The sequence below is a fragment of the Hyla sarda genome, chromosome 2 (assembly GCF_029499605.1).
Source record: "Hyla sarda isolate aHylSar1 chromosome 2, aHylSar1.hap1, whole genome shotgun sequence".
NCBI lineage: Eukaryota > Metazoa > Chordata > Amphibia > Anura > Hylidae > Hyla > Hyla sarda.
The window spans coordinates 220,867,440-220,889,966 of record NC_079190.1 but is presented as its reverse complement, the minus strand read 5'-3'; the positions used below and the strand labels follow the sequence as shown (position 1 = coordinate 220,889,966).

Genomic DNA, 22,527 nt, shown 5'->3' with positions numbered 1-22,527 from the left:
ACAAAAAATAAAATAAAAAGTAAAAAACACTACATATACACATACCCCTACACAGCCCCCCTCCCCTCCCCAATAAAAATGAAAAACGTCTGGTACGCCACTGTTTCCCGAACGGAGCCTCCAGCTGTTGCAAAACAACTCCCAGTATTGTCGGACAGCCGTTGACTGTCCAGGCATGCTGGGAGTTTTGCAACAGCTGGAGGCACCCTGTTTGGGAATCACTGGCGTAGAATACCCCTATGTCCACCCCTATGCAATCCCTAATTTAGGCCTCAAATGCGCATGGCGCTCTCACTTTGGAGCCCTGTCGTATTTCAAGGCAACAGTTTAGGGTCACATATGGGGTATCGCCGTACTCGGGAGAAATTGTGTTACAAATTTTGCGGGGTATTTTCTGCTTTTACCCTTTTTAAAAATGTAAAATTTTTGGGAAAACAAGCATTTTATGTAAAAAAAAAAAATTTTTTTTTACATATGCAAAAGTCGTGAAACACCTGTGGGGTATAAAGGTTCACTTAACCCCTTGTTACGTTCCCCGAGGGGTCTAGTTTCCAAAATGGTATGCCATGTGGGTTTTTTTTTTTGCTGTTCTGGCACCATAGGGGCTTCCTAAATGCGGCATGCCCCCAGAGAAAAATTTGCGTTCAAAAAGCCAAATGTGACTCCTTCTCTTCCGAGACCTGTAGTGCGCCAGCAGAGCACTTTTCACCCCCATATGGGGTGTTTTCTGAATCGGGAGAAATTGGGCTTCAAATTTTTAGGGGTATTTTCTGCTATTACCCTTTTTAAAAATAAAATTATTTTGGGAAAACAAGCATTTTAGGTAAATTTTTTTTTTTTTTTTTACATTTGCAAAAGTCGTGAAACACCTGTGGGGTATTAAGGTTCACTTTATCCCATGTTACATTCCCCGAGGGGTCTAGTTTCCAAAATGGTATGCCATGTGTTTTTTTTTTTGCTGTTCTGGCACCATAAGGGCTTCCTAAAGGTAACATGCCCCCCAAAAACCATTTCAGAAAAACGTACTCTCCAAAATCCCCTTGTCGCTCCTTCCCTTCTGAGCCCTCTACTGCGCCCGCCGAACACTTTACATAGACATATGAGCTATGTCCTTACTCGAGAGAAATTGGGCTACAAATACAAGTAAAAATTTTGTCCTTTTACCCCTTGTCAAAATTCAAAAATTGGGTCTACAAGAACATGTGAGTGTAAAAAATGAAGATTGTGAATTTTCTCCTTCACTTTGCTGCTATTCGTGTGAAACACCTAAAGGGTTAAAACGCTGACTGAATGTCATTTTGAATACTTTGGGGGGTGTAGTTTTTATAATGGGGTCATTTATGGGGTATTTCTAATATGAAGACCCTTCAAATCCACTTCAAACCTGAACTGGTCCCTGAAAAATACTGAGTTTGAAAATTTTGTGAAAAATCGGAAAATTGCTGCTGACCGTTGAAGCCCTCTGGTGTCTTCCAAAAGTAAAAACACGTCAATTTTATGATGCAAACATAAAGTAGACATATTGTATATGTGAACCAAAAAAAAAATGTATTCGTAATATCCATTTTCCTTACAAGCAGAGAGCTTCAAAGTTAGAAAAATGCAAAATTTTCAAATTTTTCATCAAATTTACGGATTTTTCACCAAGAAAGGATGCAAGTATCGACAAAAATTTACCACTATGTTAAAGTAGAATATGTCACGAAAAAACAATCTCAGAATCAGAATGATAACTAAAAGCATTCCAGAGTTATTAATGTTTAAAGTGACAGTGGTCAGATGTGCAAAAAACGCTCCGGTCCTTAAGGCCAAAATGGGCTCCGTCCTGAAGGGGTTAAAGTTGAGTTCACATGTTGCAGTTTTTTTGTGGTTTTGTTGTGGATAAGCTTTATTTTTGCTGCAAATTTTTCAAAATCATGGAAAAACGAGTCCAAAAATCTGCACTGAACTGTGAAAGAATTGCAAAGAAACAACAACGTGTAAACACAACCTTAGAGTATGGAAAGGTTCACACACTGAAAAAATTAGGCTAATTACTTTTGCTGGTCAATATTTTGAACATACTCTAAGGCTTTGTTTTCACATTGCAGTTAAATTGCATTTTTTTATTGCCTAAAATATAAGCAGGTTTGCAACATTGAATCAGTTACTAGACTTGTCCTCAGTTATGCACCAACTCATGTTCTTTAACCTCTTTCTGAGTATGACGAGTGTATGGGAGCCAGGCCCGCGCCATACGTGCTATCTGCAGCTGACATCCATTGGAAATGACCAACATGATGTGTCGGTGATACTCATTTTGGTGGTACAGTGGGACCGATCAGTTGTCATGGTAGCCTTAGGCCTCTGCTGGGCAGATAGCAGACTTTATTAGCAGAGTAGAGCCCTACATCGAGATTGGGATCCTGTGGAACCCAATAAAAAACTTGCGAGCGGTCACAGAAAATACAGTTGGTCTCGCAAAATCCCACGCAGACCAACAAATCTCTGAAATACCACAACAGGGGCTGATGAAATGGCTCAAGGGGGTGATGAAATGGCACGGAAGGTACTATCTCTAGAAGATGTGACAAAATGCCCTGGAATCCTGCGGGAGCAGCCAGGAAACACATGTTGTGGGAGCGGCCGGGAGCGGAATTGTCTGGAATCCTGCGGGAGCGGATAAAAAAAAAAAAACAGTCCCATGCAGGGTTCTACAGTAGAATGCCGATCTACTAGAACAATGCAATGTATATGCTTTACATTAATCTATATAAGCAATCCAATCACTTCCTTGTACCAACCTCTGAATAAAAAATAAAAAATAAACACATTTTTGGTCACACCCCAGAAAAAAGGAATAAAAATAACGTTATCAAAAAGCCACATCTTCGCAAAAGTGGTATTGTTAAAAACTACAGTTCATAGGCAAGCTCATGGGCACAGCTCTGTAGGTGAAAATCTCATAAGTTATAGTGGGCAGAAGGATGGCACTGCACAGATTTGCACTCCAAACATGCTATGGTATGTTATGGTAACATAAGTCCCTGGCTAGTCCCTAGTCACATGTTACCCAAAAAAAAAGTATAAAAAAATTCAAAACATCCCACTTTTACCATTCATTTTTCATAATATACAAAAAATATACATGAATAGTGTTGCTACGTTCATAAAAATCCAAACTGTTTAAATGTTAATCGTGATCAACTACATTCAACTCAATTAAATAGAAAGACATTTTTAAAAAGCTATTTATAGTGGTCAGAATGTGGTGATGCAAAGCAATTTTTAAGCTTATTTATGTTTAAAAATGAGTAAAACACAGACGTCATGTCCTGGGAAAAAAAAGTGTGGGAACTCTTCCATTCAAGGGTTGGTCTTGCAGGACTCCTACTAATGGGAATGGTGTTCCTGCTGTGAAAAAAGTGCAGGAACTCCCGCACGTTCCTGCAGGACTTGAGCCCTGCTAAAACATATCAAAAACAATATACTGTAAATAATGTACCACTTAAAGGAGTCAGTTCACACATGCGTATTTTTTCTCCCGATCTGCTGCTGATTTGCTGCTGCAGATTTTGCTGCCCATTGACTTCAATGGGCAGCAAAATCTGCTGAGGTAAATCTGAAGCATATCTGCAGCAGAAAATATGCAAGTGTAAACTGACCCTTAGACTAGGTGTCACACAGGTTGTTTTTTTTTCTAGCAATGTTTTGAAAACTGCCACTGCAATTTTTGAGCCAAAGTCAGAAGTGGATCCAGAAGGAGAAGTCTATGTCCTTCCTTTATATTTCCTATTCCTTTTAAATACATTTCTGGCTTTGGCTCAAAAACTGCAGTGGCAATTTTCCAAAATACGCCAAAACAAAACATGTGCAGAAACCTAGCCTTATCGTGGTGATCCATAGAGTAAAGTTGTTGTGTCAATAAAGTTGTAGCAGTACAAGTAGCTGATGTAATACAAAAACTAAACTCTGATACAGGTCTGTTAAAGGGGTACTCCAGTGGAAAACTTTTTTTTTTTTTAAATCAACTGGTGCCAGAAAGTTAAAAAGATTTGTAAATTACTTCTATTAAAAAATCTTGATCCTTCCAGTACTTATTAGCTCCTGAATACTACAGAGGAAATGGTTTTCTTTTTGGAACACTGAGCTCTCTGCTGTCATCATGAGCACAGTGCTCTCTGCTGACATCTCTGTCCATTTTAAGAACTGTCCAGAATAGGAGAAAATCCCCATAGCAAACATATGCTGCTCTGGTCAGTTCCTAAAATGGACAGAGATGTCAGCAGAGAGCACTGTGGTCATGATGTCAGCAGAGAGCACTGTGTTCCAAAAAGAAAACCATTTCCTCTGTAGTATACAGACCCCAAAAAGTACTGGAAAGATTAAGATTTTTTAATAGAAGTAATTTACAAATCTGTTTTCTGACTGACGCTTGTCTAAACCGCCTGTCTCTACCTATTTGGATGATTCACCCTAAACAACGGCACTCACCTGGGTGACAGTCCTTACACTGGACTACATGCAGGGCTGTCAGAATAGTCACACAGTCTGGGTCAGCAACAAATGAGCAACAAGGTACAAAGGCAAATACAAAGTCAGCTGACTGGCCTGACCCTTCCACCTCCTGGTAGGTCAGAAGGGCTGTCAATAAAATGACATGGCGCTCTGCACTGAGCAGCATTGTTTGTTATAGAAACCTTGAGATGTTCCTAGCAACACCCTGCAGGGAGCGGATGCACTGTGGGCCATAAACCTTTATGACATTATCCTTATGTGATGTTTGTATTAACACTACCTGCATTATTTAGTGTGTTGCATGAATTCAGGATGCTGCCCTGGTTATACGTGCCAATCTCGGTGATGGGTACTGAACCTTCACAAGGCTTAATCATTTGTATAGCCCCTTAAATAACATGGCATTGATCAGTGTTATCGCCGCTTGACTGCTTCTGCCTGGATCTCAGGCACAGAGCAGACATTCGACAATCGGAAATGCAGGAGGCAGGTAGGGATCCTCCTGGTGTCCTGCAAGTTGTTCGGGACACCACGATTTCACCGCGGCGGTCCCGAACATCCTGACTGAGCTGCCGGGATGCTTTCGGTTTCACTTTAGATGCGGTGATCAACTTTGATCGCTGCATCTGAAGGAAGAATATTGGGCATCACCGCGATCGGTGATGTCCGTTATTAGCTGCAGGTCCCGGCCGTTGATGGCCACCAGGGCTGACCCAATATGACGTGGGGTCACCGCGTGACCCCAACTATATCGAGGGAGCCGGCGCAGGACATAAATATACGTCCAGGGTCGTTAAGCAGATTTTAAAGCCATAGTCCAGAAAGGATTTTAAAAGAGAGGTCTCAGCCTTTTCATGATTGTTTCCTGTCATTGACTTTAAAAACTGCATCATAAAATCTGTTAAAAAATTTATATAGGCATTTGAATGCAGTCATCACCCATAGATTGCACTAGATACCCGCGCTCTGTGGATAGTGGATTTTAAGTTTTAGGGACTGAAACATATAAAAGAGTAACTGCTCTCTTTAATTTAAAGTGAATGTGTCATCGGAAAATGAATGTGTTTAAAGGGGTACTTCGGCCCTAATACATCTTATCCCCTACCCAAAGGATAGGGAATGAGATGTATGATCGCAGGGTCATGCCACTGGGGACCCCCGTAATCTGTCATTCCGCACGCACCTTTGTGAGCTCTCCGCAGCGCTGGAGGCTCCGAGTGTGAAGCGTGAAGACCACGGGGCTGGAGTATTGTACCTCCCTTAGACTTGCATTGAGGTGGTGGGGTGTGACGTCACGATACTCCGGCCCCGTGGTCTTCACGCTTCACACTCGGAGCCTCCAGCGCTGCGGAGAGCTCACAAAGGTGCGTGCGGAATGACAGATTGCAGGGGTCCCCAGCACAAAGGTTATTTGGAACCACAATACATGATATTCTTTAAAGGGGTTATCCAGGAAAAATCTTTTTTTTTTTATATATATCAACTGGCTCCAGAAAGTTAAACAGATTTGTAAATTACTTCTATTAAAAAAATCTTAATCCTTTCAGTACTTATGAGCTGCTGAAGCTGAGTTGTCTTGGGAATTGTGCAGAGTAGAAGCAAATCCCCATAGCAAACCTCTTCTACTCTGTGCAGTTCCCGAGACAAGTAGAGATGTCAGCAGAGAGCACTGTTGCCAGACAGAAAAGAACAACTCAACCTCAGCAGCTGATAATTATTGGAAGGTTTAAGATTTTTTAATAGAAGTAATTTACAAATCTGTTTAACTTTCTGGAGCTAGTTTATATATATAAAAAAAAAAGTTTTTTCCTGGAATACCCCTTTAACATTGCTTTTGATTTATTTTTTGTTTTGCATATTGTTTAGCATGCTACGTTTCCGGTTTAATATTTGTTTCTTCCAAGTCATAGTGATTGCGCTGGTTGTGCCATCACTTTTATAAAGTTGTTACATTTCTGAATAATGTGCACTTTATGTTGTGTTGCAGGTTGGAGGCACAAAAACAGGTGTAGTTCGCTACGTTGGAGAGACAGATTTTGCAAAAGGAGAGTGGTGTGGAGTGGAGCTGGATGAACCCCTGGGGAAAAATGACGGAGCTGTGGCTGGTACCAGGTATGAATGCATTATATCCTTAAAATGTGTATACATGAATTATATTTCCAGAATTGAATAAGTATGACAACTGAACAAAACCTTATTTCCTCATGAAGACAACCCTTCCCATAAGCTAGACTGGATAGCTGCTTTCAAACAGCGGCTGTAACTGAGACGGCTTTCCCTGGTAACAGTTTACGGCTGGGCTGGGAGATTTTTCAAAACCTGTGCAGATGAAAAGTTGACTTGTTGCCTATAACAACCAATCAGATCGCTTCTTTTTATTTAAAAATAAAAATAAAAAAAGCCTCTAAAAATAAAAGAAGAAATCTGATTGGTTGCTATAGATATCTGGTCAACTTTTTTTCTGCGCAGGTTTTGATAAATATCCACAAATTCTTCCCAAGACAAGTCCTTTAAAGGGGTACTCCCGTGGAAACCTTTGTTTTTATTAATCAACTGGTGCCAGAAAGTTAAACAGATTTGTAAATCACTTCTATTAAAAAATCTTAATCCTTCCAGTGCTTTTTAGGGGCTGTATACTAAAGAGAAATCCAAAAAAGAAATGCATTTCCTCTGATATCCTGACCACAGTGCTCTCTGCTGACCTCTGCTGTCCATTTTAGGCACTGTCCAGAGCTGGAGAAAATCCCCATAGCAAACATATGCTGCTCGGACAGTTCCTAAAATGGACAGCAGAGGTCAGCAGAGAGCACTGTGGTCATGACATCAGAGGAAATGCATTTCTTTTTTGGATTTCTCTTTAGTATACAGCCCCTAAAAAGTACTGGAAGGATTAAGATTTTTTAATAGAAGTGATTTACAAATCTTTTTAACTTTCTGACACCTGTAGATTAAAAAAAAAAAAAAAAAAAAAAAGTTTTCCAAGGGAGTACCCCTTTAAGAAGTTATTGTTGTATTATTGGATACAGGCTATGGAGGTACTACTGGAACAATTGTATGTGAACATTATGCTCCCAAGTAACGCTACTGGACATCTCAGGATCTAAGAAGCTACATTCACATTCCCAGCCTCATTGCTGATTTAAAAATGATTACTATGGCCTAAAATCATAAACTTCTGAATATAAAGAATACATTTTAATCTAGTTTTGTTGCCCTGTTAATCTATGGTTGCAGTAGAAATCTACATTTAACATTAGTCAGAGATGTGAGGATGTAACCTTCTGTGTGTGTTTCTGGATTTCACAGGGATAAATTATAATGTAATAGGCCACCTTCATCAAAAATGAATTTAATCTCATAAAATAATCATGGCTGTCAGCTGCAGTCGAAAATGATATTGTTACCGTGCGCTTCCCGTTGTTTTTTCTATGTTTATAGGTCATAAACCATGAAACCTGTCCTTAATTTTAATATTGTATGTCTGTACATATTCACCAGGATTTGGCATATTCAACACATTTACATATTTTTCTGCTGCTGGGTGCAACATTTAGAATATGCACAATTGATCACATTTTCAACTGTAAATAATTGCATTGTTATTTGCAGTGTGACCATTGGTATCTCTAATATCATTATAGCGAATGTGTCATCTAAATAAATACATTTATATACATAAATACACACACACACACACACACATATATATATATATATATATATATATATATATATGTATCTATATAGGTCGTATTTTAGGGAACCTTAAAATATACCTTTTATTTCTTCTTATTAAAATGTGAATAATAAACACTCTTGGCACTAATAATAATCTCGGTCACCATTAACACAGTCATAAAGTACTAAAGAAAGTTGCAACTGTTCCTTTACATGCAGTGTTCAATTGCACAATGCCGGGCAGTGTTCAGACTGTGCGATAGTATAGTGGTTCTTTTTTGTTCCTCAGATTGTTAACATTTGTCCTGACAAAGAACTACTTCCAATTCGAAGGGGAGTCCTTCCACCAAAGCCGAGGTACAGCGATGGGGAGCCCCTGCTCCCCCGGTTACGCTAATCTGTACCTCGGCTGGTGGGAGGACCAAGTGGTTTTTAGTGATGGGATGTCGTCCTGGACCAGCCACATATTAATGTGGCTTAGGTTTATAGACGACATCCTCATCATTTGGTCGTCCACTAAAGAAGAATTTTTGGAGTTTGTAGGGGAGCTCAATAGAAATGACCTGGGACTCAGATTCACGAGCACCATTAGCGAAGAAAGCATGGTGTTCTTGGATTTGAAGATATGGATCACAGAGGACAGGAATGTGCAGACTACTGTATACCGAAAGGAGACGGCCACAAATTCCCTGCTTCGTTGGGACAGTTGTCACCCGCGCCCACTGAAGCAGGGAATACCAACAGGCCAATATCTCCGAATCAGGAGAAATTGTTCCACACTGGAAGAATTTAGGATAAAAGCCAGTGAACTACATATAAGACTTAAAAATAGAGGCTATCCAAATAGGGTCCTAAAAAAAGCCTATCATAGCTCCTTAAAACTGAACAGATCTACACTCCTTACCCCCAAGAATAAAGAACATAAATAGGGCAGTGATGTATCTAGAATCATAGGGGTATATGATGAAAATGCTAGTGAAGTTAGGGACATTCTTGTGAAATACTGGGATATACTTAAACTAGTATACTTAGACTATTTTGTCACCCTGAAAGGATTGATTCCACATGTACTCCAAATTACATATAAGAGAGGGAACAATCTTAGGGACAGACTAGTCCAGAGTAGTTTTGAAAAATACCCCAAAAAGGATGGCCTATGGAAAAGCCAAAGGAACATTTCCCTGTAGCAAATGCACAATGTGCCAATATGTCAAGAAAGGAAAAAACGTCAAAAGCGCTGTCACAAATAAAGAATATTACATGAAACAATTTGAAAATTGTTACACAAAAGGAGTAGTTTATCTACTCACCTGTACATGTCCCTGTAACTATGTGGGAAAAACCTTCAGGACTTTTAGGCAAAGACTACAATCGCATATAGGAGACATAGTGCACATGAGAAATACACCTGTGGCAAATCACTTCGCAGTCCACCATGAAAGCGATGTCAAAAGTCTAAGTGCACAGGTCATAGAGGTCGTACCCCCACCGATAAGAGGGGGGGACTGGGAAAAGAAGCTTCTCCAGAGAGAAGCCTTCTGGACTTATATATTGGCCGCAGTAAAACCAGAGGGCTTAAACGACTTCATATCGTATGCGCGTTTTATAGAGTAGTAGAAGTTACCAGTGAAATAACTTATAAAATCACCACATAACCGCATATGCACTAGCCGCCTTATCATTATCATAATTACTACCTGTTTAATAATGCCAAAGCTACAACAAAACTAACAAAGAACAATAACAAGAAAGATGGTTTAAAATACTCACCAGCGATAAAGGAGTTAACTCATCTGAGAATTACCCTGGAATGCAAGCACCGCTACTAACCCACAGGTATATCCGGAAAACAGAATGAGGGCTGAGAAGCACACCTGAGTTGTAAAGACACTCCCCTCCCTGCCATTCCTGAAAAGTTCAGTCTTGGTAATAGGTAAAGCCGTGGATGGCTGTATACACCGTGATTGGTCAATCAGAGTAGAGGCGGAGTGAAGGAGGAGTTTGAGTATATAAAAACTCGACGGGAAGGTAAATGGAGTACGGCCGCCATCAGTGCCGCACAGATGAAATGGAGCTGCATGAGCTGCACAAATGAATGGATGCACAAGGAAAGTGGAAGCCGTAACAAGGTCCCTGAGGAATCATTTAGAGGAAACGCATAGGACCAGCAACCCTGAGCATACCACAAGCTCCAGTGCACACAAAAGACGCACAAGAGACAGCACGGGACACTTTACTAGCCACTTTGCACATTATAGACTGTACATTGTGAGTACTGAGGGACAAAAAAGAACCACTATACTATCGCACAGTCTGAACACTGCCCGGCATTGTGCAATTGAACACTGCATGTAAAGGAACAGTTGCAACTTCCTTTAGCACTTTATGACTGTGGTGATTGAAGAGGTAGTTAATGGTGACCGAGATTATTATTAGTACCAAGAGTGTTTATTATTCACATTTTAATAAGAAGAAATAAAAGGTATATTTTAAGGTTCCCTAAAATATGAGCTATTGTTTGTGACTTATTGGGAGACCTAACCTCTTCATAAGATACGGTTGTATCGATCAGTTACATTGCTATGTCTCTTTTTCCATTGAGATTGCATACATCACTTGAGAGCCACCTGACGTATAGCACCACTTTGCTTAGGATCGTAGGAGGCAACCCCCATCAGTGCTGACCATCCGTATACATCTGCAGTAGCCTAGCTAGCCTTTTCTTTACCTATTCAAATATATATATATATATATATATATATATATATTGATTAGTGCAAAATACCAAATCAAGTTTTTGGTATTATTTCAATTTTTATATTTCATTTTTTACACATCATCATGTATGACTTGTATGGGAGAGTTTTCTAGGCATGCTCTATGTACAGAGGTCATTGTACAAGGAGGAGAAGCAGGAGAGCTGGGACCATAATCTATTGTGAATGGCAGATCCGGTCTTATTTCTATACTGTATACTGTGTATACTGTACTTTTAGTGCTGATAAATGATCTTTACAGAACAAGAAGTACATTATAATAAGTCCTAATGGGCAGAATTAAACCTATTTTAAATATAAGAAGTAAAATGGCAAATAAGAAAAAAAAAACATCACATAAAACTTTATTGAAACTTAAAGAGGTACGCTGGTGGAAAAAAATGTTTGTTTTTTTAAATCAACTGGTGCCAGAAAGTTAAACAGATTTGTAAATTACTTCTATTGAAAAATCGTAATCCTTCCAGTACTTATCAGTAGGAAATTGTATTTCTTTCTGGAGTTCTTTTCTGTCTTACCACAGTGCTCTCTGCTGACACCGTATCAGGAACTGTCCAGAGCAGGATAGGTTTGCTATGGGAATTTGCTCCTACTCTGGACAGTTCCTGACATGGACAGAGGTGTCAGCAGAGAGCACTGTGGTCATGCTGAAAAGAATTCCAGAAAGAAATACAACTTCCTGTGGGGCATATAGCAGCTGCTAACTACTGGAAGGATTAAGATTTTTTTGTATAGAAGTAATTTACAAATATGTTAAACTTTCTGGCACCAGTTGATTTAAAAAAATTAGTTTTCCACCGGAGTACCCTTTTTAAGGTCATTTTCGGATTACACATTTCCTTTAAAGGAAACATGCCAGCAAGAATATCATAAAAGAATATCCTAAAAACATAAAATCGGCACAACATAAACACTGGTTTGTCAGTGTTTCCTACTATGTGCCTGTGACTGCTGTCCAATTTGTATATTTGTAGAAAATAATAATTTTCATTTTTGCATGCCACCCTGCTTCCCTGAAAATAAGACAGTGTCTTATATATACATTTTTGCTCCCAAAGATGCGCTAGGTCTTATTTTCAGGGGATGTCTTATTTGTCCGTAAAAAAGAATCCACTGTATACAGTGGACTATTTAGTCTCTCCCTCCCCCCTCCCCCTCAGCATCACCCCTGTGCAAGTGGATTGAATCCACTGGCACAGAACAGGGATGAGGCTGGGAGGGAAGGGGGAGTCTAAAGAATCCAGTGTGGTTCATGAGACCCCCCCCCCACATCCCCCCCCCCCCTCCCTTTACCAGACATTATCCACCCCCCCAGGTACCCCTGTGTGTCTGTGCCTCACATTGTCCGCCTCCCTCCCCCTGCGACTCACTCACTGTTGCAGAGCGAGGAGCAGGCGGCGGTTACCGTAGTTCTGGTGTGATGGGCTCTGGGATGACGAGTGATGTCCCCCTGCACAACGTCAGGGGAGTCACTCATCATCCAGAGAGCCAGCCACCGCAGCTCACTGGCTGAAAGTGACCGCACGCTGCCTGAACAGCTCGGGCTGCACTGTGGCTACTCAGAGAGCTGCGCGGCGGTACAGAGAGGTCCGTCGTTGATTTTTATATTTTCGGGGGGAGGCCTTATATTCAGGGGGCCTTATATTCGGGGAGGCCTTATATTCGGGGAGGCCTTATATTCGGGGGGGAGGCCTTATATTTAGCCAGAATGCAGAAGGAACAATAGGTCTTATTTTCGGGGGATGTCTTATTTTTGGGGAAAGACAGTATATGTAATTTAGCTGCAAATGGTCGTGTAGGTGGGCACCTCTCTGGAAATAGTCAACAAGTCTGTATTTTGACATGATTGACAAGCCAGTCCTGCGTCATTTGCCACTTTCCCAAAATGTATTGTAATACATTGAACCCTCCTGTTGATAGGCATGTCATGTAGTGAAACAAGGTTATCTCTCAGAAGCGTTAAACTTTTAAAGACTAATAGCTCTGTCGTTCAGTCTTTAGCACCTATATCGGATTTGGGGGCTCTATACTTTGTCTAAAAATAAAAAACACTTGTACAATAAGAGGAGTCTTGTGAGCTCCCGCTTTTTCCTACAACTCATCTTAAACGTCCTTTGGTATAAGTATGCAGTATACAACCCATCCAAACTCGTTCCGAAGATATTTAGGGGTGCACTTTCTTCTGTCGACCAGCTATCTGACCCTAGACTGACTGTATGCAGAATTAGATTGTTAGCAGCACTAGCGACATGGCCTGGCATGACTGACTAATAAATGTGTACATTTCAACTATAATGCTTACAATATAGGTGGGCCTTGTACATTAAACCACATAGGAGCAGCTAGAGCACAGGTCGGTTGTACGGTTAGGCATTAATCTTAGGAAAAATCCAGAGCACCAATCCCTGATACCCAAAGGGGAAGCGGAAACTTATATACATCATTTTTCTGGCTGCCAAGAATGATATAGCAACAAGTTAAAAGATTTCATCCATTCCACTTAATTGGGTCCAAATTGAACTGAATAATGGCTAATGACAAATGAACAAACATTCTTTTGGATTCCCAAAAGGCATTTGATACTAACTGGCAGCCTTAGATGGAGTCCTTAAAGGGGTACTCCGCTGCTCAGCGTTTGGAACAAACTGGAGCTGGAACGCTGGAGCCGGCGCCGGGAGCTTGTGACGTCATAGCCCCGCCCCTCGTGAAGTCACGTCCTGCCCCCTCAATGCAAGTCTATGGGGGGGGGGGGGGGGTTGTGACAGCCAAACGCTGTTCCAAATGCTGAGCAGCGGAGTACCCCTTTAAGTGATTCCCCTTAAACAATGTTTCCCTCCCTACAGGGATATTACCTTATTAAGGATGTAGGATTTCCCTCCCCCACCCCCTATATCCTTCCTCCTTCTTCCATTTTTGACCCCTCTCTGTCTTGTCTGTCTTTCCTTGTGTCCCTGTCTGTGCCATACCTCTCTCCTGGAAATCCTGAGAGTATTTATTTTGAAAAAATAGAAAATACTTATGTCCCCCGTGAAATGACAACATAGGGACACCTATTCTAAGAATTATACAATGTGCCATTCCTTTTCTATTCCTCCTGAAAATGAACAGATAACTTACAGCCGGACATTACCATTTCCCTTGTTAATACAGTGGTCCCTCAAGTCACAATATTAATTGGTTCCAAGACGACCATTGTATGTTGAAACCATTGTATGTTGAGACCATAACTCTATGGAAACCTGGTAATTGGTTCTGAAGCCACCAAAATGTCATCAAAAATAGGGAAAAAAGTGAGGATTAAAGAAAAATAAGTAGATAACAAATATAGATAAAGAAAGTCCTTACATATAAAAGTAAGAAAGATCTGCTGGGAGCTGTAATCACTGTCTATGTCAGTGTTTCCCAACCAGGGTGCCTCCAGCTGTAGCAAAACTACAACTCCCAGCATGCCCGGACAGCCAACGGCTGTCCGGGCATGCTTGGAGTTGTAGTTTTGCAACAGCTGGAGGCACCCTGTTGCGAAACAATGGTTTATGTAGAGGACAGGAGCTTCTTCAGGGTCCTATACAGTACACACAGTGTCCCAAATGGAGCCGCCCTTACTTGGTGTCCAAAGGAGCAGCTAACCCTGGCACAGGTAAGGAGTAGTACAGAACATGTAGTTCCTCCCTGTACTGTAGGGGGCGTTACCAAACACCAGTCAGTGCATGCGCTTCAGTAATACAGGTGATTTACCAGTAAAATGCCCATTCTGATTGGTCGGTTCTTCCAGCCATTGACACATTTCACAGATCTGGACTGTCTGTACATTGTATGTTGAGTCTGGTTTCAAGTTACAATAGTCCAGAAAAGACCACTGTATGTTGAAACTATTATATGTTGAGGCCATTGTAAGTTGAGGGATCACTGTAGGTTGTTTCCCTACACGGTCTGACACTGTTTGATCGATGTCAGAATGCACATGGTCACATCCCTTGAAGTGAATGATAATGCCCAGCTGTCAATTTATTTATACATTTCCAGAAAGAATAACCATAATAATAATCTATGAAAAGATACAGTACAGTAATACGTCGTATTTTTGTTCTCTTATGGGTTACAAAACTTTTTACTTAAAACAGACATGTCAAGAGAGGCCTCTATAAATACTAGGATACTTCTTTATCTATTTTTTATATTTTTTTATATCTATTTTTTATATATTTTTTTAATTTCGTGGTCAAACACCTGCTGCCTATGTTGGGATCATCCAAGACTTTCTTGACTTATTACACTTGTCCAACTTACATTCCTGAAGTCTGGAAACATTTGCACTCAGCTATTTGGCTTCTTTTCATAGTAATAGATACAAGCCAGTGCAATAGTGGAGAGAAAAAGTAGAAAGACAAAATACATTTGCGTCTGGAAGAAAGCCAGCGCAGATGGGATTAAACTAAACACTGAGTGAAAGAAAGGATCTCTTGTTTGTAAACATTATGGTACAGTCCTATTACCAAAAAACATCCTATACTTGTTTATTGCTCGTGGATTTCACAGGACAGGCATGGTTGGGGTGAATGGAAAGTAAATGTTGTAATGTGCAGATGTTGGGTGATACAGCTGCCTAGCAGACTTGGCGAAATGTTCTGCACGTGATGAATTTTATTCTGGCAAGTTCATTTCTAAATTGAAGTCAGAATATTTCATTTTCTTTATTTTTTGGAAAACTACATAGTATATCAAAGCCTGTGTAGAGGATACATATAAGCAGTGTTGCCAACAGTCAATAATTTTCTGCACAGTACATTCAAAAACAAAATGGATATATGTATGGGATTTCTTTGAGGCTGCTGGTACTTAAAGGGGTACTTCGGTGGAAAACTTTTTTTTTTTTTTTTAAATCAACTAATGCCAGAAAGTTAAACAGATTTATAAATTACTTCTACTAAAAAAAATTCTTAATCCTTCCAGTACTTATCAGCGGCTGTATACTACAGAGGAAATTCTTTTCTTTTTTGAATTTCTTTTGTGTCACGACCACAGTGCTCTCTGCTGAGACCTCTGTCCATGTCAGGAATTGTCCAGAGCAGGAGAAAATCCCCATAGCAAACCTCTCCTGCTCTGGACAGTTCCTAAAATGGATAGAGGGGTTAGCAGAGAGCACTGTGGTCGTGACACAAAAGAAATCCCAAAAGAAAAGAATTTCCTCTGTAGTATACAGCTGCTAAGAAGTACTGGAATGATTAAGAATTTTTAATTGAAGTAATTTACTAATCTGTTTAACTTTCTGGCACCAGTTGATAAAAAAAAAAAATTTCCACAGGAGTACCCCTTTAAATGGTTTGTACATAACTATATTTTTAAATATGGCTGATGGCACCTTAAATATAAAAAAAAATAGCCATACTCACCTACCCCAATACTACCCCAGCTGCCATTCCAATGCCTCCCAGTCCCCACTCATCATCACTGCTTTCTGGTTCCTGTGATACAGTGAACCCACAGGAACATGTCCCCAGCTATATGTAAAAAAAAATGATGACTTTAGACAACCCTTTTAAAGAGGTTCTCCCACCTGGCAATGAGGGCTCCTTGCCTCCCTCCAGCCTGCTTGCTTCTGTTGGAAGTGGTTGGAAAGCCAAAAATAGCCTAGCCATCTGTCATATGCAATTTACATAGCTCCCATTGACTTCAATGGTATTTGCATAACCAGCGTAGCACCCTGACTGTTTGCAGTGCTCAGGTGCTGCCATTTGGAAACTCACATTGAAGTCAAAGGAAGATGAAACCACATCAAAAGTAGTGCTGGAATATGAAGTGGTTTTTGAAGCAGTTTTTGCAGATTTTAGGAATCTTTTTTAACTGTGTTAACATACACTTAGTATATCGGTAGTATGAAGAGAATGATTCTTACATTTCATACATTAAGTATGCCACTGCCTAGTTTGTTTGAATTTTACATGACATATGTTTTAGAAACTATAACATTAAACTTACAGTATGTTTTCTTTTCAGATATTTTCAGTGCCCACCAAAATTTGGCCTTTTTGCACCAATTCACAAGGTGATCCGTATTGGTTTTCCATCAACCAGTCCTGCCAAAGCTAAGAAAAGTAAGAGAATGGCCATGGGAGTGTCAGCACTAACTCACAGTCCTAGCAGTTCTTCTATCAGCTCAGTGAGCTCAGTCGCATCCTCTGTAGGAGGCAGGCCCAGCAGAAGTGGTCTGGTAAGAACCTGTTCACGTAAACACATTTTTGTCTAGCATACAAGAATAGTTGGAGTAGTTTAGTAGTAGTCCCAAATAGCTTTTATTTTAAAAGGGTACTGCTGTGGAAAACATTTTTTTCTTTTAAACAACTGGTGCCAGTGATTTGTAAATTACTTTATAAAAAATTCTTAATCCTTCCAGTACTTATCAGCTGCTGTATGCTCCACAGGAAGTTCTGTTCTTTTTTAATTTCTTTTCTGTCTGACACAGTGCTCTCTGACACCTCTGTCCATGTCAGCAACTGTCAAGAGCAGGAGAGGTTTGCATTGGGGATTTGCTTTTGCTCTGGACAGTTCCTGACATGAAAGGGTAATAGAGGAAAAAATGGAGGGCAGCGCCTCGCGTAATTCTGTGGGCTAGATTTCCCCGAGCCCCTTAAATAAGAGATGTGCTCACCTTATGTGAACCTTGGTTTCATGCATATCACCCCTTCAGATGTGGGGTAGCGATGTGGGATCCTTGGCTGCAGCCTGTAGAGCTGATCGATCTCCTCTTGGGGGGTCGGTAGTAGTACGGCGTGAGAGTTTCTGCAAAAAATCTCTGTATTGGCGCTGCCTTAGTGGATTCACACGCAGAGTCGAGTTCAGGTACAAGTAGTGTGTATTTTATTCATACATGCAAACAAGTGCAGGAGAAAATAGCAAGACTCGTTTCGAGGGCATGCTACCTCTTTCTCAAATGCAATTGAGAAAGAGGGAGCATGCCCTCGAAACGCGTCTTGCTATTTTCTCCTGTACTTGTTTGCATGTATGAATAAAACACACGCTTCTTGTACCTGAACTCGACTCTGCGTGTGAATCCACTAAGAAAGCGTCAATACAGAGATTTTTTGCAGAAACTCTCACGCAGTTCCTGACATGGACAGAGGTGTCAGCAGAGAGCACTGTGGTCAGACAGAAAAGAAATTAAAAAAGAAAAGAACTTCATCTGTAGTACACAGCAGCTGATAAGTACTGGAATAATTAAGATTTTTAAATAGAAGTCATTTACAAATCTGTTAAACTTTCTGGTCCCAGTTGATGAAAAAAATAAATAAAAAAAAATTAAAAAGAAATTCCACTGGAGTACCCCTTTAACAATGGAGGTAGTAAATGTAGAATGTAAAAATGAGATTGGAACACTAGCAAATCTTCTACTTTGCTAAATAATTACAGCTCAGGGAGGCTGAGAATTTGACCTGCCTTATTGTTCTATATATATATGCATTGCCATTGCCCTAAAGTACCTAAAGATGAATGCTTTGGAACTCCCCTTAGCTTACTGAAACATCGTCACGTTATGCACGGAAAATTTCTGGTACAACCGCCTTGCAGGAGGCTTTAAAGGAAAAACAGCAGCATATTGAGCAGCTATTGGCTGAGAGAGATCTGGAGCGAGCAGAGGTAGCAAAAGCCACCAGTCATATCTGTGAGGTGGAAAAGGAGCTGACACATCTGAAAAGCCAACATGAGAAGGTATGTGCAACCAAAAGAATCTCCTCTGCCTCATGTCAACTCTAGTACTGTGATAATGCATACAGGTAGACTGTGCAATACTACTGCTCTATGGACAGGCTTAGGCTGGGTTCACATTACGTTTTCTCCCATACGGGAGCGCATACGGCAGGGGAGAGCTAAAACCTCGTGCTCCCGTATGCTTTCGTATGCACTGTCGTATGTAATTCATTTCAATGAGCCGGCCGGAGTGAAACGTTCAGTCCGGTCGGCTCATTTTTGCGCTGTATGTGCTTTTTCCCTGGACCTAAAACTGTGGTCAACCACGGTTTTAGGTCCGGTTGTAAAAGCGCAAACAGCGCAAAAATGAGCCGACCGGACTGAACGTTTCACTCCGGCCGGCTCATTGAAATGAATTACATACGGGAGCGAGAGGTTTTAGCTCCCCCCTGCCGTATGCGCTCCCGTATGCGAGAAAACGTGATGAACCAGCCCTTAAACGTACATTTAGTTCACTCAGTTAAAGGGGTATTCCAGGCCAAAACTTTTTTTTATATATATCAACTGGCTCTGGAAAGTTAAACAGATTTGTAAATTACTTCTATTAAAAAATCTTAATCCTTCCAATAGTTATTAGCTTCTGAAGTTGAGTTATTGTTTTCTGTCTAACTGCTCTCTGATGACTCACGTCCCGGGAGCTGTGCAGTTCCTATGGGGATATTCTCCCATCATGCACAGCTCCCGGGATGTGACATCATCATTGAGCAGTTAGACAGAAAACTTCAGAAGCTAATAACTATTGGAAGGATTAAGATTTTTTAATAGAAGTAATTTACAAATCTGTTTAACTTTCCTGAGCCAGTTGATATATATAAAATAAGGTTTTGCCTGGAATACCCCTTTAAATATAAAGTATTTTACCTGAAATATTTCTGGTGCTATTTATATGGTGACATTTCCCAAAACAGAAATAAAATGGCAAGTGTAATAAGGAATACATCAGACACATCCATTTTCTGTGCCCCTCCTCCATGTTTTACAGTTCTATGTGGACTGAGGATATCTTCATATGCCTAAAAGAAAACCTGCATAGTTTATATTGAATTTCTAGTGAAGAATGAGCTGTAGGAATGTTTGTAAAGTACAGCTACTACAAGGACACATTCACCACTCACACAATACTGTGCTGTTGATCATCTACTACCATTAGGTTTATACAGTACAGAAAGCTTCTAAAAATGGCCACATGAGATCTTATATAAGCCTTTGATGTTTATATCCTACACCAGATGTTCTTTTTTCTAGATCATGGAGACTTTTATTTCAGGCCACTCAAACAGCTGTTTTTGATCAAATTAGTCCATGTCACCAAATAATTTTGCTCTTAAGTAACTGTAAGTGTAAGTAAGGTATTCATTTCATATTTACACAATAATCAATTTAGCCTATAGGTGGCCGAACATTTTTTTCTATTTGTTTTTTTTAAGTGAAATTTCTTTTTTATACATTCAATTGTCAAAAACATACACACATTGCATCAATGGAGCGCAGGTTATAAAGTGGCACACAATAAAGAATAACCCACTTCGTACATAGTATAATAGTACATTATACAGCTACAGCATAGGTTTTCCTACACAATACATCATGCTGCTTGGACATTCTTGCATTCTTAAAGGGCTTTAATTGTTGCTTTCAATTAAAACAACTTTTTACACATCTAGCAGACTTGTCAAAAGGTGTTGAGTGCACTGGATCTCACTCCTAACCCTTCTGCAACTTTTAGTTATTAGCCGAGGAAGCAGGCAGCATTGAGCTCCAATTCCCGGCCAGCCGAGAGATACGTCGTATGCAGAGAAAAGGTTGGATCTGCTGGTCAAAAATTGCTACCCGCTTCCGGGGCTAATAACTTAATAATAATGATTTCAGCGGATCTCAGGAGTGAGACCGGGTGTGATCAACAACTTTTGATGAAGAAGCGTCAACACAACTGCCACAGGGGTGGTGCACATGGTAGCATCAAGACAAAAGGCACAATATTAAGAAAGTTCCAGCATTTACCAAGTAGGATGCAGTAGCATGTAGTGTTTATTCACATCAGGTCAGGATAGAGGTACAGACAGGACGTGTTTTAGCCCAAAATGCTTTCCTCAGGGCCCCACTCCTTTTCCCTTTTTTTATCCCTCCAATTAACTTTGAGTTGGCATGAAAGATACACATGAACGCATCTGCTCATCTGTATTTTATTTCTTTACTAGCTCGGCATTGCCTGGTTTTTCCTACCTTATCCTTATGGGGGAGGAAAAACAACAATGGAGGAAGCTTTTGTCCTCATATCCCGTCCCTTAATCCCAACCCCAAATCCCTTCCTCATATCCTGACCCCAAATCGCCTCCTCATATTCCGACATCATATCCTGTCCTCATATTTTGTTCTCATATCCCGCCCTATATCCTGTCCTCATATCCCGACCTCATATCCCGTCCTCATATCCTGTATCCTGACCTCATATCCCGACCCCATATCCCATCCCCATATCCCGACCCCATATCCCACCCCCATATCCCATCATTCATATCCCGTCCTCATATCCCAATCTCATATCCTGACCTCATATCTTGTCCTCATATCCCGTCCTCATATCCCATCCTCATATCCCATCCTCATATCCCATACCCATAGCTAATCCTCATTTCTAATCCTCATATCCCATCCTCAGGTTGGGCTGCGTTGTGGTAAAGATATTGTAAGATGAAAATAAAAGGGTGTGTCTTTGTGAGATGGGACATGGCATGCAGGGAGGGTGTGGCTTACCAGCCAGACTGATGCATTCACCAGGAGATGCAGAGTGGAGCTTGTGGAGTTAAGGCACCAGAAGTCCTATATACTTGCATGGGACTTGAAACAAAAAACCCATCCTTCACATATAGGGGCAGGTTAGGGGTTAATTTAACTATTATATATTTTTATTTGTCATATTAGTAACATTTTTGAAAGTTATGCAGTAACTTATATTTCCCATAGACTTCTTTGGGACTTTAAATAAAAAAACCAACTCTCGCAAATGGGGGTGGGTAAGGGTTAAATCACCTATCCTATGTTTGTTGTTGACATATAAGTAACATGTGTGCCAAGCTTCATGTTGATATCTTTAGCCATTTGCAAGTGATGCTGGAACATACACACATACACTCTCACACATTGGTTTTATATACTGTATATAGATTTCCCTATGTTTGTACTATTAAAGTTTTTATAACACTTTATTATGCCCCAGCTACAGTGATAATCTGTTAACCCACTCCAGTCCAACCTCCCCTTCCCCTCAAAACCCCCCACAATTGCGTCAGGTGCCCATAGGATGCCAGACGGAGCCTCTTGCTTCTCACTACCAGTTGTATGTTAAAGATGACACCCGTTCTAGATGGTGTGGGCACAGCGCCTGAACTTCTGCCATCCAGACCACTAACTGAACATTGTTGTGGGAAAACACAGTTCAAGCCACAACATCATGATGTGCACAGGTTTATGTCGCAGATAACCACATATAACAAGTCAGACAAGAAAAAAATGTGAAGGTGGTTAGGGAGTATCCAAAATGGAATTGTCCCTAAGCAGGCTATGGCTCCACTGTGACAGTCCACGATCAACATACTCTCCCTTCATATGATGAGGCAATTCCTTAAAAGCCATGTTAAAATACAAAGCAGAGGCGCTCCCTGTGGAGGATCACACGTGGTAATGCCGGACAAGGACGGGGATACAGGTGGTCTCTTACCCACTCCGGATGTGTACCGACATACACAACAATGGTCAGCACGTGTAGAAGAAAAGATTATTGTGTTCGTCTGCAGCCTTCCCATAAAAACTTGTATGATCCAGTAAACTTCGTAAA

At 40.6% G+C, this 22,527-nt stretch overlaps 1 protein-coding gene across 4 annotated transcripts in view; it reads left to right on the top strand.

Annotated features, from left to right (window-relative positions):
• Positions 1 to 22,527, top strand: part of CLIP2 (CAP-Gly domain containing linker protein 2) — a 131,124-nt gene that overhangs the window by 61,253 nt on the left and 47,344 nt on the right. For all 4 annotated transcript variants that reach the window (XM_056556434.1, XM_056556436.1, XM_056556435.1 and 1 more), the window contains exons 4-6: positions 6,485 to 6,609; positions 16,944 to 17,157; positions 18,456 to 18,653. In XM_056556434.1, the coding sequence (XP_056412409.1) occupies positions 6,485 to 6,609; positions 16,944 to 17,157; positions 18,456 to 18,653 (537 nt within the window). The remainder of the gene's footprint in view (positions 1 to 6,484; positions 6,610 to 16,943; positions 17,158 to 18,455; positions 18,654 to 22,527) is intronic.